This window comes from Chelonia mydas, chromosome 2 (assembly GCF_015237465.2).
Source record: "Chelonia mydas isolate rCheMyd1 chromosome 2, rCheMyd1.pri.v2, whole genome shotgun sequence".
NCBI classification, from domain to species: domain Eukaryota; kingdom Metazoa; phylum Chordata; order Testudines; family Cheloniidae; genus Chelonia; species Chelonia mydas.
The window spans coordinates 68,631,122-68,648,981 of NC_057850.1; the positions used below are offsets into that span (position 1 = coordinate 68,631,122).

General features: G+C 41.3%; 1 protein-coding gene across 9 annotated transcripts in view; it reads left to right on the top strand.

Annotated features, from left to right (window-relative positions):
- RB1CC1 (RB1 inducible coiled-coil 1) overlaps positions 1–17,860 on the top strand; it is a 157,265-nt gene that overhangs the window by 66,620 nt on the left and 72,785 nt on the right. For all 9 annotated transcript variants that reach the window (XR_006288533.1, XR_006288534.1, XM_037892625.2 and 6 more), the window contains 6 exons: positions 10,130–10,314; positions 11,247–11,433; positions 11,529–11,610; positions 13,026–13,087; positions 14,378–14,481; positions 17,034–17,160. Coding sequence is in view for 7 of the 9 variants with exons in the window: in XM_037892625.2 (XP_037748553.1) it covers positions 10,130–10,314; positions 11,247–11,433; positions 11,529–11,610; positions 13,026–13,087; positions 14,378–14,481; positions 17,034–17,160 (747 nt within the window). In the remaining 2 variants the exon portion in view is untranslated. The remainder of the gene's footprint in view (positions 1–10,129; positions 10,315–11,246; positions 11,434–11,528; positions 11,611–13,025; positions 13,088–14,377; positions 14,482–17,033; positions 17,161–17,860) is intronic.

Genomic DNA, 17,860 nt, shown 5'->3' on the forward strand with positions numbered 1-17,860 from the left:
TTGTCGGAAGGTTTTACCCGTAGCAGCACCCTTTGGATTGGCTATGGAGCACCCTGGAGTGACGCCTTCATGGCGGTGAAGATAGGTCCCTGCCAACCCGCCGCCTCTTCAGTTCCTTCTTACCGCCAGTGACAGTCATTGGAACTGTAGTTGCTTCCTCTCGCAAGTGTTTTTCCCTTAGTTTTGTAGTGTCATAGTTTAGTTTTGTAAATAGTTGAAGTTGCTAGTGTTTAGTTGTTAGTTTTAGTAGGCGTGGGGGCTTTTTCCCACCACAAGTTCCCTTTCCTCCTTTGGGGTTCAGGGCATGCCCCGATCCCAAGGGTTTAAACCCTGTGGAACCTGCCATAAGCTCATGCCAACGGGCAACCCCCATGACTCTTGTGTCAAGTGTCTAGGGGAGGCTCACCAAACAGAATGGTGCAATATTTGCAAAGGGTTCTGCCCGAGGACGAAGAAAGAGCAGGACTTCAGGCTGAAGCAGATCCTGATGGAATCCAGCACCGAGCAGGATCCGGCACTAAGCACCTCAGTGCGGAGTAGCCCAACCTCTGTGCGTGGGGCGGCGCTGAAGGACTCTGGCCACAGAGACCCTCGGCACTGATGCTTCCTGGCACCGAAGCCAGTGGAGGCAGACCAGCACTGCTCACACTGCCTGCACTGTTGCGGAGGTCGCCGCTCCCCATGGCACTGCTCCCCATGGCACTGGCCATGCGGTACCGATCCCTGGCACCGCCCCTCTTGGAACCGCCATAGTCTTGATGCTCTAGATCCACATCATCTGACTCGGAGGCAGAGTCCTATTATTCATCCTTCCGCAGAAGGCAGGACATGGAAGTAGTGCATAGCAAGTGCAGTGGCAGGGGCCAGCTCAGTGGCACTTTTGGACACCATGGGCCTACCACCAGTCTGAGGGCACTCACTTCACAAAGGTTCCCACTTGCTGGTGTCAGAACCACGAGTGCCCCTTCCAGCCACGAGTTGTCCCACCCCTCGGGACTCTGAGATGACATCGGTACGGGCTACGCAACCGCGTCCAGATCGCGAGCCTGCCACCAGTGCTGAACCCAAGGTTGGCACCGAGGAGCATGGTACTGAGTAGGATATACCCAGGGAGCCAGAGGGCCAGGAATGCCCAGTGCCGCCTCTGGATGAAATGGTGGCGGGGACTTCTTCCTGTGGGCCGCTCCCTATTAACAGTTGAGTACACCAGGACCTGCTGCGCAGGATGGCTCACAATATGGGGCTGTAGGCCAAGGAGTTAGTCGAATCGGAAGACCCAGTGGCCATCGGGGGTGGCTTTGCCCCACATCAAAACTGTCCAAGCCATCATTAAAACCCTGTGGCAAACCCTTGCCTCCATTCCCCCGACAGCAAAGGTGGTAGAGAGAAAATACTTTTTCCCCTCTAAGGGGTATGAGTACTTGTCTGTTCATCCACAGCCCTGCTCCTTGGTGGTGGCCGCAGTGAATGAGAGAGAAGCAGGGGCACAAGGGACCAACCCCAAAAGACTCCAAAAAGCTGGACCTTTTCAGCTGGAAGGTCTACTCAACCGAGGGATTCCAGCTCAGGATTGCCAAGGAAAAGACAATCCTGAGAAGGTACAATTTCAACTCATGGAACCCCGTGATGAAATTCAAAGAACTGGTACCTACTGAATCCAACGCAGAGTTTGGGGCCATAGTGGATAAGGGCAAGGCAGTGGCACAGACCTCTTTAGAGGCCTCACTGGATGATGCGGGCTTGGCCGTGCATACCTTGTCTTTGGGCATAGCAATGAAGAGGAGCTCATGGCTCCAAGCATCCAGGCTTCCCCCTGGAGGTACAACAAACAATTCAGTATGTGCCTTTTGATGGCACAGGCCTTTTTGCGGAGCAAACAGACTCCAGGCTTCACAGCCTAAAATATTTGTGGGCTACGTTAACATCACTGGGCATGCATACCCCTGCTACCCAGAGAAAACATTTTAGCCTCAGCCCACGCAACGCTTCCCCCCCCCGGCCCAGCAGGACTTCTCAAAGAAGCGTGGCAGGAATGGCAGGCATAAGCCTTCCCAGCCTCCACCCAGCCAAGGCCAGGGCTCGGCGAGGCTATCGTCAGGCCCTAAGCAGGCCTTTTGAAGGTGCACCCAAGGACGGCAGACCAGTCAACGTACCAGATCCTCATTCCTGTTTCCTGAACTGTCTGTCCCATTTTTACTGTGCTTCGTCTCAGATAATATCAGACCGCTGGGTCCTTCGCATGGTAGAAGTGGGATATTCTCTCCAATTCTGCTCTTCCCCTCCCTCTCATCCCCCTTCCTTGTCCCTCTTCAGGGACACTTCTCACGAGCATCTCCTCATACAGGAGGTCCAAACGCTCCTCACCGCAGGAGCAGTGGAGGAGGTTCTTCAGGAGCTAAGGAGCAAGGGATTCTATTCTCATTATTTCCTAATCTCCAAAGCCAAGCGGGGGGTGTCTCAGACCCATCCTCAACCTGTGAGGCCTCAACAGCTTCATGAAAAAGTTGAGATTCCTCATGGTTTCCCTAAGTGCAATTATTCACTCTCTGGATCTGGGAGACTGGTGTGCGGCCCTCGACTTCAAGGATGCGTACTTTCACATCTCGGTAATTCCTGCCCACAGACGATTCCTCAGGTTCGTGATCAACCACAACCATTACCAATTCACAGTCCCCTTTGGCCTGGCAATGGCCCCACAAGTGTTCACCCAGTGCATGTTGGTCATGGCCACCTTCCTACCCCAGAGGCAGGTGCAGGTATATCCGTACCCCTGCGACTGGCTGCTCAGGGGACATTACAGGGACCAAGTGGAGAGACAGGTCAGCTTCGTAAGGTCCACCTTCGACAGGTTCAGTCTCCTACTCAACGAGCACAAATTAACCCTATGCCCAACACAGAGGATAGAGTTTATCGGAGCAGTCTTGGACTCTGGCCAGGCCAGGGCATCCCTGCTGGAGACTTGCTTTCGGTCAATCATGGACATCATGCAAAGCCTCAGACGGTACCCTACTACCACGGCACGGGGCTGCTTGAGGTTCCTCAGCCACATGGTAGCATGTACGTATATTGTAAGCACACGAGGCTGAGGCTCAGGCCTGTCCAAGCTTGGCTGGTGCTGGCCTACTGTCTGGGACGTGACAGCCTGGACACGGTTGTTACCCTTCCGGTGCAAGTTCTCAAGCCTCTACACTGGTGGCTCAACCCACAGGAGGCATGCAGGGGAGTCCCCCTCAAGAAGCCCCAGCCCTCTCTGTCCCTGGTGACAGATGCATCAGCGTTGGGATGGGGCGCTCACCTGGGCGAACTACAGACCTAAGGTTTCTGATCGCAGGACGAGCTCTGTCCACATCAATGTCAAGGAGTTGAGAGTAGTCCGACAGGCATGTCAAACCTTCCAAACCCAATTGCAAGGCAAGTGTGTGGGGGTCATGACGGACAACAAAACTGAGATGTTCTACATAAACAAGCAAGGTGGGGCTCATTCCTCTCCCCTATGTTGGGCAGCCCTCAAGCTGTGGTACTTCTGCATAACCCACTCTATTCACCTGGAAGCATCTTACATCCCAGGTTCTCAGAACAAGTTTGCAGACTCTCTCAGCAGATCCTTCCACAATGACGAATGATTTATTCACCTGGACATAGTACACAACATTTTCCAGAGGTGGGGAGTTCCCCAAATAGACCTGTTTGCCATGAAGAGTATCAGAAAATGCTCTTGATTCTGTTCCTTCCAGAATCAGTCTGGGCTCTCTCGCAGACGCGTTTCTCCTCCCTTCAACAGAGATACGGCATTCAGCAGAGTGGTGCTCCAGTCAGCGTTCCATGAACTCTGACCCCAGCTCCTAGTTAGGGCTTGGGAGTCCCCTAATTGGAATTGACATGAGCAATTACTCGAAGAAGAAAAAGCGGTTATTCACCGTCTCCTAACTGTTGTTCTTCGAGATGTGTTCATAGAATCATAGAATATCAGTGTTGGAAGGGACCTCAGGAGGTCATCTAGTCCAACCCCCTGCTCAAAGCAGGACCAATCCCCTGTCCATTGCAAACCCACCCACCTTCCCCTCTGTCGGAGTAGCTGGCAAGAAGGAACTAAAGAGGTGGTGGGTCAGCAGACACCTATATTCACCGCCATGAAGGCGCCACTCCAGGGGGCTCCATAGCCAACCTGATGGGTGCTGCTACTGGAAAAACTTCCGATGACTGTGCACGCAGCACGCACACACCTAATTGCAATGGACTTGAGCAACACATCTCGAAGAACAACAGTTCCGAGAAGATGAGTAATAGTTTTTTACCTCACTCACCTTAAATGCAGATATGTATGTAGGTTTCTTTCATTCGAATTAGGAGTCCTTAGTAAGAGGGAAAAAAATGTTTGAGAGAACTGAGTTCATGAAAAGCAAGGTCAAATTAGAATCCATCCTGGTACGTACAAGTGCTGTCTCCCACATTACTCTAGCCAAATACAGCTCCTGTTTCACTCCATTTCTGTTCCCAAGCTAAGTGTGTCCATTTTGCAATGTATGGTATTTGAAGTCTTTAACAGTCAAATGACAGTTCCACAAAATTTCTTTCATTTTAACCAAAGACCCTTTTGATTGAGATGCAGAAGTAAAACAATTTCTTAAACTGAAATTTGAAAGGTCAGACCATAAACTTGTATGTTACCTTGCTTCAACACTCATCTGTTAAATTTTAAAAAGGGTGAGATTTACCATAGAATGACAGAGCCACCAAAGTCCTCTCTATACCACTTAAAACCTACACTGGTGCTGTGCGTGCATATAGGGAGTGCAAGCAGTGTCTGCATAGGGAGATAGGACATTTCCTGTATAGCCTTTAACCAGTTTTGCCATTGCTTGACTAACCCAGATGTCATGCACAGTGTTGTGTTGATGAGAGGGTGTCTAAAGTGTTAAAAAAACAAAAACAAACCACACCCCTTATTTATTGTTAAAACATTCAACCAGTGTTGTCTTGAGTTTTGTGTCAAGTTATAACTGGCCTCCTCCCATTTGAACAACCATCTTTACAGATTTTCTTAATGCTTTATTAAATGCACAGAAAGACGAAAAACAGTGAAAGCATTTGAAATGGAAAAAATTCAGTAAAGTTACATGTTAACAATTTTGCTTATTTGCTTTCTCTTCAGGTATATATGGTCTTCTAAACAGTCCTTTATTACTAAAGTTTGTATTTGTTGTCTTTTTGAGGAAAACAAAAGTTTGTTTAGATTGTCTTGAGCTGCTATTGTTCAGTTCTTTTCCTTTGGGATACAAAAACAGACAAACAAAAAACAACTTACACAATGTGGGGAAAAGTGCAGCTTCTGTCTCTGACACTTTCTCACTTGCAACATAGTTGCTGTGAAATTGTAGGAAAAGCACATGGTCTTTGAGACTTGGCATCCTTTCGTCAGCAGTGGACTGTCAGAGCATTGCTTTCAGCTTGATGTTTTGGTTATAGTCTTCAGTATTACCAGGGATGGATTTGTCTTGGCCAGTTAAGTTAATAAAATTCTTATTACACAGAAGGCAGAAAGAAGGAAGTGAGAATGGAGAAATATCAGAGAGGTAGCCGTGTTAAGTCTGTATCCACAAAAACAACGAGGTATCACCTTAAAGACTAACAGATTTATTTGGGTATAAGCTTTCATGGGTAAAAAACCCACTTCTTCAGATGCATGGACTGAAAATTAAACTGCTGAGCTACAATTTGGGCTTGAATAAGTACTGAGAGTGGCTGGCTCACTACAAAAGCAATTTTTCCTCTCTTGGTATTGACACCTCCTCATCAATTATTAGGAGTGGAGCACATCCCCCCCTTACTGAACTGGCCTTCGACATTGATTCTCCACTTGTAAGGTAACTCCCTTCCCTTCATGTGCCAATATATATTTATGCCTGTATCTGTAATTTTCACTCCATGCATCTGAAGAAGTGGGGTTTTTACCCACGAAAGCTTATGCCCGAATAAATCTGTTAATGGGGAAATAGGCAAAGGGAGGAAAAATGACTCATATGAGACAGGCAGAGATGGCAAGTACCTTATGTTCACATGACTGGTGGTATTAAAGATTCAGCTGAAGCTGGTAGGGCCTTTGATATCAACTGGTTCCCTCTGGCTTGATTTGGGCAGGGCATCTTGCAGGATCAGAATAACAGATGCAGTGGTACTGTGGTAGATCACAATTCCCTCAAACCATTGCAGGTACCAATGGCTATGATGATTAAGCTTGCTTTTTCTGGTAATGCTCACAAAACATTAATCTAAAATACCAAGTGGATCAGACCAACAAGAGGCTGAGATCTGGGTATTGGGGAACATGGAGTAACAGGAATAAGAGGATATAGGCAATTATTAGCAAATCAGAACCAGTAATCACAGCTCTCTACTTATCTAGCCATTAACAGCACTTTTCTGTATGCATTACAGAATAGGTGAGTTTTGAAAAAAAGACTTGAAGGAGGATTTTGATTGGGAGCTTTTCCCACAGGTAAGGACTGGCATGGGAGAAGGTGTGAACGTGTTTGGCAGTTTCATGCTCTCTTGGGTTATTGTCACAGGCATGGGCTATGTTAGTGCCTGGACAGCATACACTTTCCAGTCAACAAAATGACCAGTGCATTTTTCCTCCATTGTGGGGGGTAGGGCATACGGTTGCCAAGGCCTCCATTGTGGAGAGGTAATAGTTGACTTTGCATAGGACAAAACACAGTGAAAGATGTGCCACACTATTGTAGCCTTTGCTGATTATGGTATTGCATAATACTGATGACCTCTTTAAACTCTAGTATTAGACAAAAGTCCAGTGGCGCTAGAACAATTTTTGGAGTGCGGGTGCTGAGCTGCCCTCCCCTTAACCCTGTCCACGCCCCTCACCAACTCCTAGAGTTGGGGCCGGCAACCAGGACCCTGGGCTGGCAGCAGAGCCCCTGGGGCCAGTGGCTGAGAAGGACCCTGGGATGGCAGCGGAGCCAGCAGTCAGGATGCTGGGCGCAAAACCTGGGGGTACTGCAGTACCCCCTGCACCTTCCCATGCCTATGCAAAAGTCTGATCTCCATGACTACTGTACTATTGAAAACATTAGGGCTAACAGCACCATGTAGGCTAGGAGCACTGTTGGGGTTGTAGACTTGAGGAACGTGAGAAACAGCAAGCACAATCCCATCTACTGTACTGTTATTAAAAGCTTTATTACAAATATAGCTGCCACATAGACTGCAATGGTTAGAAAGGGCAGAGAGTCCAGCACCAGTATTTCCAGGTTTTTCATATTCACATATCCATATGGAATCCTGAAGAAGAGTGGAGGTGGCTGGCTCCTGTTGAGGGACAGGAAGGGATGACCTTCCGCCATCAGTCTGACATCATTTACAATAAGTTACTCATACACCTACCAAAACTTATTAACATACATGAGGGTTGAACTCCTGTCCATCTTTGTAGTGTTCCCCTGATATTATCTGAGGGCTTTTAATCTGATAGGCCAATTGGCTAATTCTCCTTATAACTCATTAGCATTTACATCACCTTATGACCATAGTAACATGCAGTTAACGTAAGGAAGTCTTTAACATTTCTCCCCAGCTACCAACGGTCATCTTTTTGGTGTCTAATGATCTGATGGGAAAATGTAGAATATGTATATTAGAGCTAATTAATATCAAGAAGTGAAAGGACACAGTTCATTTATTAAGGATAATATGTTAATCTTCAAAATATGAAACAATGCCTTTATTAATATATGAAGACGCCTAACTGCTCTGTGAAATACTGTTTTTAGAAATGACTCTGATTAGCTTTTATACCTAAAGGGGGAAAAAAAACCCTACCTTTTACTTAAAACTTCTTACATTGCTAAAATTAACTCTTCCCCTTTATGCCAGTTGTGTAGTTTTTCTCTTCACTATGTTCAGATTTTGAAACTCGACTAGCGAGTTTCGTGCTCTTGCGCAATACATTAGTGTTTGGGTTGAAAATGCCATAAAGGGAATGATAAAATCGAAAAGATCTGTTATTGAAATTTCTGAAATCTATTAATATTAGATCCTGGGAAAACATTTTTTTCTCAAACGTTTACCAACCAATAAAGGAAGAGGAAGAGAGCGTAGTGATGTTGCAGTTGCTGTTTACTACTGCACTCTTCCAAGAGCAGAGAATAACCATGGTAAAATACTAGGGCAATTGAACAAGTCTTTAACATTTTGCAGACTATCTGTTTTTAACACGTTATGTTTTTTAGAAGTTACAAAATTGATGAAAAAGTACTAACTTGGAACAATTGTTAAAACTTACAGGAAACTTCAGTAATAAGTTCACTGTTGACACCTTCCAAGACACTAACTTTTTAGCCATTTTGGTAGAGATTTTCAAAGAGCCAAATGTCAGGTAACGCCTACTGAAAATCAGTGTATCTCTGTCATTTGTGCATTTGAAAATCTCCACCTTTGTTCTGTTCCTGCTGTAGTCCTTCCTCCTCCAGCACACTGTTTTGGAAATTGTAGGGAAATTGTAATGTGTTTCTGTGTATTACGCCTTTGAATTGTTGAATGTTTGAGTTTAAATGATTGACTGATTTGCAGTTGCCCGCCTGTTTCATGGTGTGAACCTCAGGAAGCACCAATTCTGCAGAGAATTAATGGGCTCTCTTTTTGGTTTGGGTGCAGTTCAGTGTGTTAACTTGGATTACTACAACTATGTCTGGTTTGTGTCCTGACTACCTGAGAAAATACCTCACTCCCTATGTGGCACCATGGCAATTAACCTCATCTGGCTTATTCAAACCAGTAGTACCTCGATATAAATATAAATATTTATTTATATTTATAAATATAAATGGTGGGAATGTTGTAATACTGTTCAGTTCCCAAGACGGTGATGGGCACGCCTATGTATTAAAAATATATATATAGTAGTAAAACATAATATAAATAGTTTTAATCTTGCATGAAAAAAATGTAAATAACTTCTAGCTTTATATATATATTTATTTGTGAAGTAAATGACATGCCAGATGCCATAGTAACGAATACAAATAATACATGAAATGAAGCCAAAATATTAGTTGGAAGTCAAAATAGTATTAGACAGTCACTTGACTTGGCTGCACTTTGATTCCCAGGTGGAAAATATTTTAATTATTTTCCATGTGGGAATCAGGTAATACAAGTATTCAAGCACAAGTCAAAAGTAAACATTACTCTCTGGGTTAATATAACTTTAAAGAACATTTTCGAGCTTTGAAAGTTGGGAGTTGCATGTATAGTTATGGTCAGTAGGTGGCATTACATAATAAGAATATGAGAGTACTTTTACAGAAATGTCAAAGCCAACTCTGTTGTGCAGAATCATTGAAATAAATCCATCTATGCTTAGCTATTATTTTATTTTTCATGTATTGTTTTTGTCAAACTGAGCATTATTTTTTTTACTATTTGAATTTTTAAAATGTGAATTATTGGCGGTATATTTTAAAAATATTTACATTATGTCAAATAGGTATGGAGGTGGTCCATGTTATTGAGAGTGGGAAAAATGGTCTAAAAGAGGCTCTGTTATGATGCAGGCAATAATAAGAAAAAGTTGCCTGATTAAGGCAACTACATAACTGGAATGATTTTAGCCTATAAAAATAGTTTTGTTGCAAGACTTGACAAAACAGTTTAAGATTTAAAAAGGACTAAAGTGACAGTTCTCCGCTTGATGTGTGAGAATATTCCATCTGCACTACATTATATCGATGACTATAGTTCTAAGAACAAAATAGACTGCCCTGTATGCTGCCTTGCTTGCTGTGGGATGTTAAATTTGCCCATTTACAAAATAGCACCGGTCTTTGTTAATAATATTTAAATATACAGTGGTTCTTTTTTTCTTTATTTGTTGATAGTAATTAATAGAATTTTATTTAAGGAATAAAACCCTGGAACAATACCACCTTGTTCAGTGATCACATCATATCTCAGAGTGAGGCCAGGTAAGTTTGTTAAAGCTGTTTCACTTCCTTACAGATAGAATGTGCTATGTAAATGAGTAAACAGTGACACTGATATAGAACCAACTAAGGGGCGAACATCCTTCATTTTGTCACACAGATCCGCTTAACAAGCATTGCTCTTCTTATAGGGATTTTTGGCTAATCAGAAGAGAGCTGAGAACTTGAAAGATCCTTCTGTGCTACCTGATTTGTGTTTGAGTCATGCAAATCAGCTGATGATTATGTTAACTAATCACAGGAAACTGTTAGATATTAAGCAGAAATGTACCACTGCCAAACAAGAGCTTGCAAATAATCTACAAGTCAGACTAAAGTAAGTGATGTCAGTTTTCTTTAAAGCTTTTTTTGGTTTATGTCACTGGAATTTATCATATAAAGTGTCATATGAATAAATCTTAAATACAGTATTTACTGGATTCATTTTTTTCTGGATTAATACATATAGTTTTTTGGTTTTGGAGGGAAGAAATGTGATGAAGGTTGAAATTATGCATATCATATGATGTCTGTGATGTAAATCAGGCACAGTAATATGGCTTAGTTTGTGGTTTTTGTACAATAGCTAAAACTGTTTTTCCTGTACCTTAATACAATCCAAATTGGTGAAAACGTTCAAGGAATTGGTAGTAAATGGACAAAATGTCTCATGTGACCTATGATAAGCAATTACGTAGATTTTGGTGCTTTAAAAGCGGAGTAATGCTTTCAGAATACATGTTTTAAACAGAATACTTTTCAGCAGTTTGTGATGAGATAGAATAAGTTAAACTAGTTAGTAATTTGTCATTTATTTACAGTATGTTAATATAAAGATTTCATGCAATGACAGCATAGTAAAATGAAAGTATTGTCTAACATTTGCGATACGAGACAGATGCTGTCCAGCACTAAATGGTGATCAGTGTAATCACATTCAGCCCTGCTCAACGGAAAATAAAGTGTCTTGCCCACTCTGCGGCTGTCCTGTACGCTTCAGGGCATTGTCAGCATGAAAAATATGAATAAAAACCGTGTTTGGGAAGGATTGTTAGTGTCTTTTTCAGGAAATAAACATATTGTCCGCAATATAAACAAATAAACAGGTGACTGATCAACAGCTATCTTTTTAAAAGCAAAATGAGACTCTAAGGAAGAAATAATCCAGGGTGTGAACTTAATTGTGATAAATGTGCATTAGTGTAACATCCTTGCTTTCCTTTTAAAAGTCTGATGATCTTGCAACTACTGGTATATTTTACTCTGTAGATGGTGTTGCTTTGTGATGCTTCATGCGGACCAAGATGGAGAGAAACTGCAAGCCTTGTTTCGCCTTGTAACAGAGCTGCTAGAAAGAGTCAAGATTGTAGAGGCTCTCAGTACTGTTCCTCAAATGTACTGTTTAGCTGTTGTTGAGGTTGTAAGGAGAAAAATGTTTATAAAACACTACAGGGAGGTAAGCGAGTTAAATGAATAATTTCAAGGTTCTACCTTTGTGTGATCATGGAAACTGACTTACCATGCTGACTGTATATGTTTTCCCTTTCGTAGTGGGCTGGTGCTTTAATAAAAGATGGGAAACATCTATATGAAGCTGAAAAGGCAAAAAGGGAATCTTTTGGGAAATTGTTTAGTAAGTGTTTTCCTCTTCTGTAACTTAAATCACAACTACCATTTTAGTGCGTATCTGTAGTTTTCAAACAACGAACGCTGTATAGTTGAGCTGTCTTAGTTTGGAACACCTAGATTAATGATATGTACTATAAGTGATGTTCATGTGAATAAAAATAACTTTCAATTTGATATGTACAAAATATATACAATACAAAATATATTAAATAAGGAGTTACTTTTCTAAAGTGTGCCAACAAAGAAGTATGCCAACAAATTAGTAAACCCTGCCATATATTTTATTCAAAATATTGTTAAAAATTCTCAGTTAATTTAAAATCTTTGTTTAAAAAACTTCAGTTATTTAACATGTTTATACTTTAATGCAATAGCTAACTTTAAACTGATTTATACAAACGTCTATATTAATCTTATTAAGGTAACTTTTTGATGTTGCTGCTTAATATTCAGTGGCAGAACTTGTGGTGTGCTTTACAGAAACAACAACAAAAAATCGTTTCTTGAAGAGCATTTGGGCAAACACTTGAAATAACAGGCAAAAGAAATAGAAAAAGGCAGGACAAAGTTAAAAACAAAAAAAATGTGATTAATCTTATTTTTTTTCTGTGAAGCAGGGCCGGCCTTACAGGTGGGCAATGTGGGCGACCACTCAGAGTGCTAGGGTCGGGGGGGCGGGGACTCTGTGGTCAAGAAGCAAGGAGTGGGGCAGGCCTGGGGTGCAAGACTATGGAAGGGAGCTCGAGACAGTGTGGTGGGGAGGCAGCAGGGTCTGGGAGTGATTTGGGGGGGAACCCAGGGAGGCAGCAGGGGCCTGGGGACAATGGCAGGGGAGGTGGGAGGGAGTCCAGGGAGGCAGCAGGGGAGATTGGGAGGATGAGTGGGGAGCCCGGGGAGACAGCAGGGGCAATGGGGAGGGTGGGGTGGGAACCTGGGGAGACAGCGGGGGCCAGCGGTGCCAAAATATAAGTTCGCCCAGGGCACCTTTTTCTCTAATGTCGGCCCGCTGTAAAGCTTATTATTGATTTCTTTTGCCCTACTTTGTGAAATTCAAAGCAAACAAAGAGTAGTAGATAGTGTTGGATAAAAAGATTAACAATAAAAAGGGATTTTGGAGGGAAACTTCACAGAGAAGAGAAGATACTTGGAGATCTATAAAGAGGATGATTGGTTGGGTATGAGGGCCATCATGAAAAAACAAAAAGGCTTGAATGGGGGACAGAATTCTGACATGCTTTTTGGTCTGAAATCCTGCAGTCATTTGACATTATTATCTGTCGAAGAATGCAAATGTGTAGTGAGCTGCCAGGGTTAGTGCAACACTTACATGTACAATAGATTGTTGTGTTCCATCTTTGTGGTGTGTTTGAATGTTGTGTGCATGACTGCTAAATAACCAAAGTTTGTTTCTTTGTACAGGGAAGTCTTTTTTAAGGAATCGTTTGTTTAGGGGACTTGACTCTTGGCCTCCATCCTTTTGTGTATGTATTCCATGCTATATCTCCTCCTACATTCAGAAACTTGAGGCTTTTAAATGTATTTTTATAATCATAGTTTCTGTAAAAAATCGATATCTGAATATTCACACACTAGTGAAGGCAAAGTTACTTTGCAAGTCTAGCAGTTAATTGGCTGCCTGAATTTGAACACTCTTTTGCGAAGTTAAACAAAAAAAAAATCAATTTTCAGTTGTTTTAAACTAAGTAATACTAATCTCTGAGATTAGGGAGGTTGGTTGATAGTACTTCTGAATTTTTGTTGTTGAGTGGCACATTTTAAACCAGTTTTGCCCTAAGCCTTGAGTTCAGAATACCTGTGCTGTCTCTTGCTATGAAGAGGATATAAAAAATTAAGGATGTAACCTGTATAATGACACTTTGATTCAGAACTGTTCATGGATGGCAATATGATACTGGGGGCAGAGTCAACTTGGTACTTCTCTTTTTGAAGTCAAGTTAAAATTTTGTGGGATTATAAGTACAGATATTTTCAGGGAGCAAAAAAAAAAAAAAAAGATTTAAGATTTTGAAGCCAGGAGAGATCAGTACGATGATCTACTCTAACCTGCATAATACAGCCATAGAGTTCATTAGGTGATAAAAGCAAGCAGAATATTTTTCACACATTCACTGGATGGTGGAATGGAATATATTCACCATCCTAAATTGTCTGAAGTGGCTAGCAAATATAACATGATTGTGGGTTGGACAGGTTTCTGCTTTGATTTGATTCAACTTGTTTGACTCTAACGATGGCATGTCTCCATGTTTCTGATCATTATGAAATGTTGCTCATGTTATTATATTTCTGACTTTCTGTCCCATAAAGTGCTTTTTCAGTATTTTGCTCCTTGGCATTTTATAATAGTACCATACAGTCAGATAAAGGATTCCCCCTGTTTTAATATTGTAACTCCTCAGTTAAACTAATATTTAGCTGTTTGTTTAGCAGCACACTAATTTTCAAGCCTCTGCTCTCCCTTCTCTTCCCCCCCACATCACATTTATGATTCAAAAAACTTAGTAAGAAGGAGGAATTGCTACTCACAACATCATAGAGAGGGTTAATGAATATATGTGCATGTAGACTTTTTAATAAAACTGAGACTAGAGCTTTCTATAAGAAGAATAAAAACTTTTGAGATCCTACAGATTTTTAAAAAATCAGTTCTCATAATATATGTTGTTCACTATTTTCCTTCTTAATCTTACCTTCGTCATTTTGACTGTATTCATCATTTCATCACAGTGTAGATTTTCTCTTTTATACAGACACGAAAGCCTCGCAGGTTTGACAGTGAACTTCCAGATATCTCATTAACTGACTTGCAGTTTCTGCAGTCTTTTTGTCCTTCAGAAGTGCAACCATTACTCAGGTAAGTGGCTTAGTGAATGGAAAATACAGAACAAAAAACAAACACGTACACAAAACCTCCATTATGAAAAAGCAAAACAGAGATAAAACATTTAAAAAAATATTTTGGTAGCATTGTCTGGCTATGCCAGAAGATGGAGAGGAGATGCTGGATGTCATTTAAGTAGGGTGCAGCTTTATTCCTAAATGTGAGAGAGTACCTGACAGATAAAAGGGTACAGTGCAGTTCATCATTGTTTCTGTATAATGGCATTGAAACTGTCCTGTGTAAAGAGGTTTGTATATATATTTTTTCCTCCCCTTAATTCACATAGTATTAACAGGAGTTCTATGCCTGTTGTGTCAAAGAAAGATTAGACCTTTTAATACATAGACAGTGTACAAAATGTATAAAAACACTGGGCCAATAGCTTGAAATTGGAGCAGTAGTGAGCTGCTTGACAGGGTTACCTTGACCAGCTCTTCTTTTCTCTGCAATTAGCATTTGGCTTTTGTGGTTGAAAAGGACAAATCAGGCCTGTGGGGCCTCTCTTCTCTCACAACTGTAGCTCCCTTATGGAGCAATCACGAGGATTGTTCAACATTGGATTACATGACTCCTTTACAAATCTTTTCTGCCTGACTGATTTTGGTCAGACAGCAATAAACAGCTCCGTCCCATACAGGACAATAGGAAATGTATTAAACGTGATCATCGGATCCCCCAGCCACATTCTTCAGGGCCTGATTGTCATTTATGGCAGTCAGTCTAAGGCCATCTCCTTACCAGTAATGGAAACTGTCCATGCCCCACCCCTCCCCCGCACCCCACCATTACTGCACAGTTGGCTCAGCAGTGAAACTTGGGCTGAAGACAGAGCTGGGGGCGGAACTGTGGCTGGGGACAGAACAGAGCTGCAGCTTGGGGCAGAGCAGGGCTGGGTGGCGCTCCCTCCCTACCCCTCCGTGGGGGCTGGCCCAGGCCATGCTGCACCCCTTCGCCCCCTGAACATTCCTCTGTGGCCCCCCACAGTTTTGGGACCACTGGTCTAGGGGTTGAGTTTAGGTGGCCAGTTGAGGCTGAAATTGTCTCTACATGTTTGTATCCCAAGGCTTGTCTACACTTAAAATGCTGCAATGAGTAGAGCTGCCGTGCTGCAGCTGTGCTTCTCTAGTGCTTGAGTGTAGACACTACCTATGTCAACTGGAGGGGTTCTGTTGTTGGCATATGTAATCCACCTCCCTGAGAGGCGGTAGGTAGGATAACAGAAAAATTATTTCGTCAATCTACCTCTGTCTGCCTGCAGACTGAGGTTGGCTTAAATATGTTGCTTAGCTGTGTGGATTTTTTACACCCCTGAGCAACATGACTGTCAATCTCATTTTTTAGTGTAGACCAGCCCTCAGTGGGAAGAGAGTACATCCTTAAAATTGGAAGCAGTGTTTTGATCAAGTTTGGGTGAATAAATTAATTAAAGTAGTTAGGACAGTTTAAGTGCATTCACTGTTTGTGGTAGGTTAGAAATTCTTAAAAGCTTCCATGCTTTATAACAAGGCATCTACTCACAGAATTTTCTTTAAAATATCTTTTCTAATAGTGTCCATCAATATTTTAGTCAATATTTTTCCTTTGAGATCACCATTTGTTACTGCAATAAATTACTTATATAAGAATACCAGACAACGAGGTGTCGAATTGCTAAATTAATATTACATTTATTATGAATCTAAAATCAGTGAAAATGTTTAACATATGATATTTTGCACACACAAACCTTGATTGAGGTTTGAATAATTTTATTTTGTTTAATGCTGGTCTATTTTTTAATATAAACCGCATCCCTTTTTGTTATATTCATAGTTCAACTTTAATTGTATTAGTATTAATGTTACTTTTCCTGTTCATATGTAATTTAAAGGGATTGCAGTTTTGAAGGAGGGGGGGGAGTATTGAGGCTTGGCACGAGACACTTGCATCATGATCACAACAAACTCATCATCCTGTCTTTTTATATACACAGCATCGAGAGTTCAGCTGTTAAGAATTAATATCTTTTCCCAAAGTCTTATTGTAATATTTATGGGGAAAATGTTTATGGGTTAGCAATGTTATATTAAATTCTGTCAACTTTGATATACAGTAAATCTTTCCAATCCGTTTCTTTTTAAAAACAGCTGAGAAATCCATTGTAATTCAGTTTCCTTTAGTTATAGTTTTCATCATTTCTTAGAGTTATTGTATCTCTAGGTATAATTCATAAACCTCTCCTTTGGGGTGTGGGAGGGAGGCAGAACATAACCTGGAGTTTAACCTAAAACTTCTTAGAAATGGTACTTCAAATCTAAATTGTTTCTTTTGTCATTTGAAAGAACGCTATCACTGAAACTGCTTAGAGTTGCTAATGTAAAGAACCTGGAATAAAGTTGTTGCCCTAGTTTATTGCCTGCAAAATTGAAATAAAGAAAATGAATAAATCAGGATTAGATTGTTTACTGTATCTATACATTTTAAATTGAATTTGTGGTACTGTAGTATTGAAGAAATTAAAATTTAAAAATACTTTGTTTTTGAAGGGTTCCCATACTTTGTGACTTTGAACCTCTTCACCAGCATGTAATTGCTCTACATAACCTGGTAAAAGCAGCACAAAGTTTGGATGAAATGTCGCAGACCATTACAGACCTGCTGAATGAGCAAAAGGTATTTTGTTTTTCTTTGGTAAGGTTTTAAGAAAAAAGAATATTTTCATAAAATTTTTGAGTAGGTTGCTCATTAAATAATCTTTTCTCCAAAATCCAAAGATTAATGTGGTGGGCATATATGTTTTTCGCATAGGCCTAAAGAGAAAGTCTCATCATATACTATCAAAGATTTTGGGAGTCTAAAGTCTTCAGTGAAAGCAAAATGGTGGCATTTTGAAAAAATACAGGAAGCGTAACACCCCAGAGTTTATATTTGGATCATTCTGGTAACATTTCCTAACTTTTGGCCAAATTATCAAACTGCTATGTGCAAATGTGCACGTTTTTGCTTTTTGCCTTTTTATTTGCATATTTAGATAATTGAAATGTAAATTTAATTTAAAATGGTTTTATTTTTTGTTTTAAATCTCTTTATTTTCCTCTGGTTTTTTTTAATTGTTGCCTCTTTGGGGCTTAGATGGGTTGTTTCCATTAGGATAAATTGATTGCATAAGTCTGGAATTTCTTTGGTGCAATCCTGTTTATTCATAAAGAGTATACACAAAGTCTTGTTTCCCTTAATCACTAGAAACAAACAGCAGGTATTTCCCTCCTCAATTTCCAAGACTGCCTTTCGAGTGAGTTCAAGGAGCTCTGTCCTTCTGCTCCCTCTCAAGGCACTATCATGACTACTCTCACTTTCTGCCTCTACTGCACTC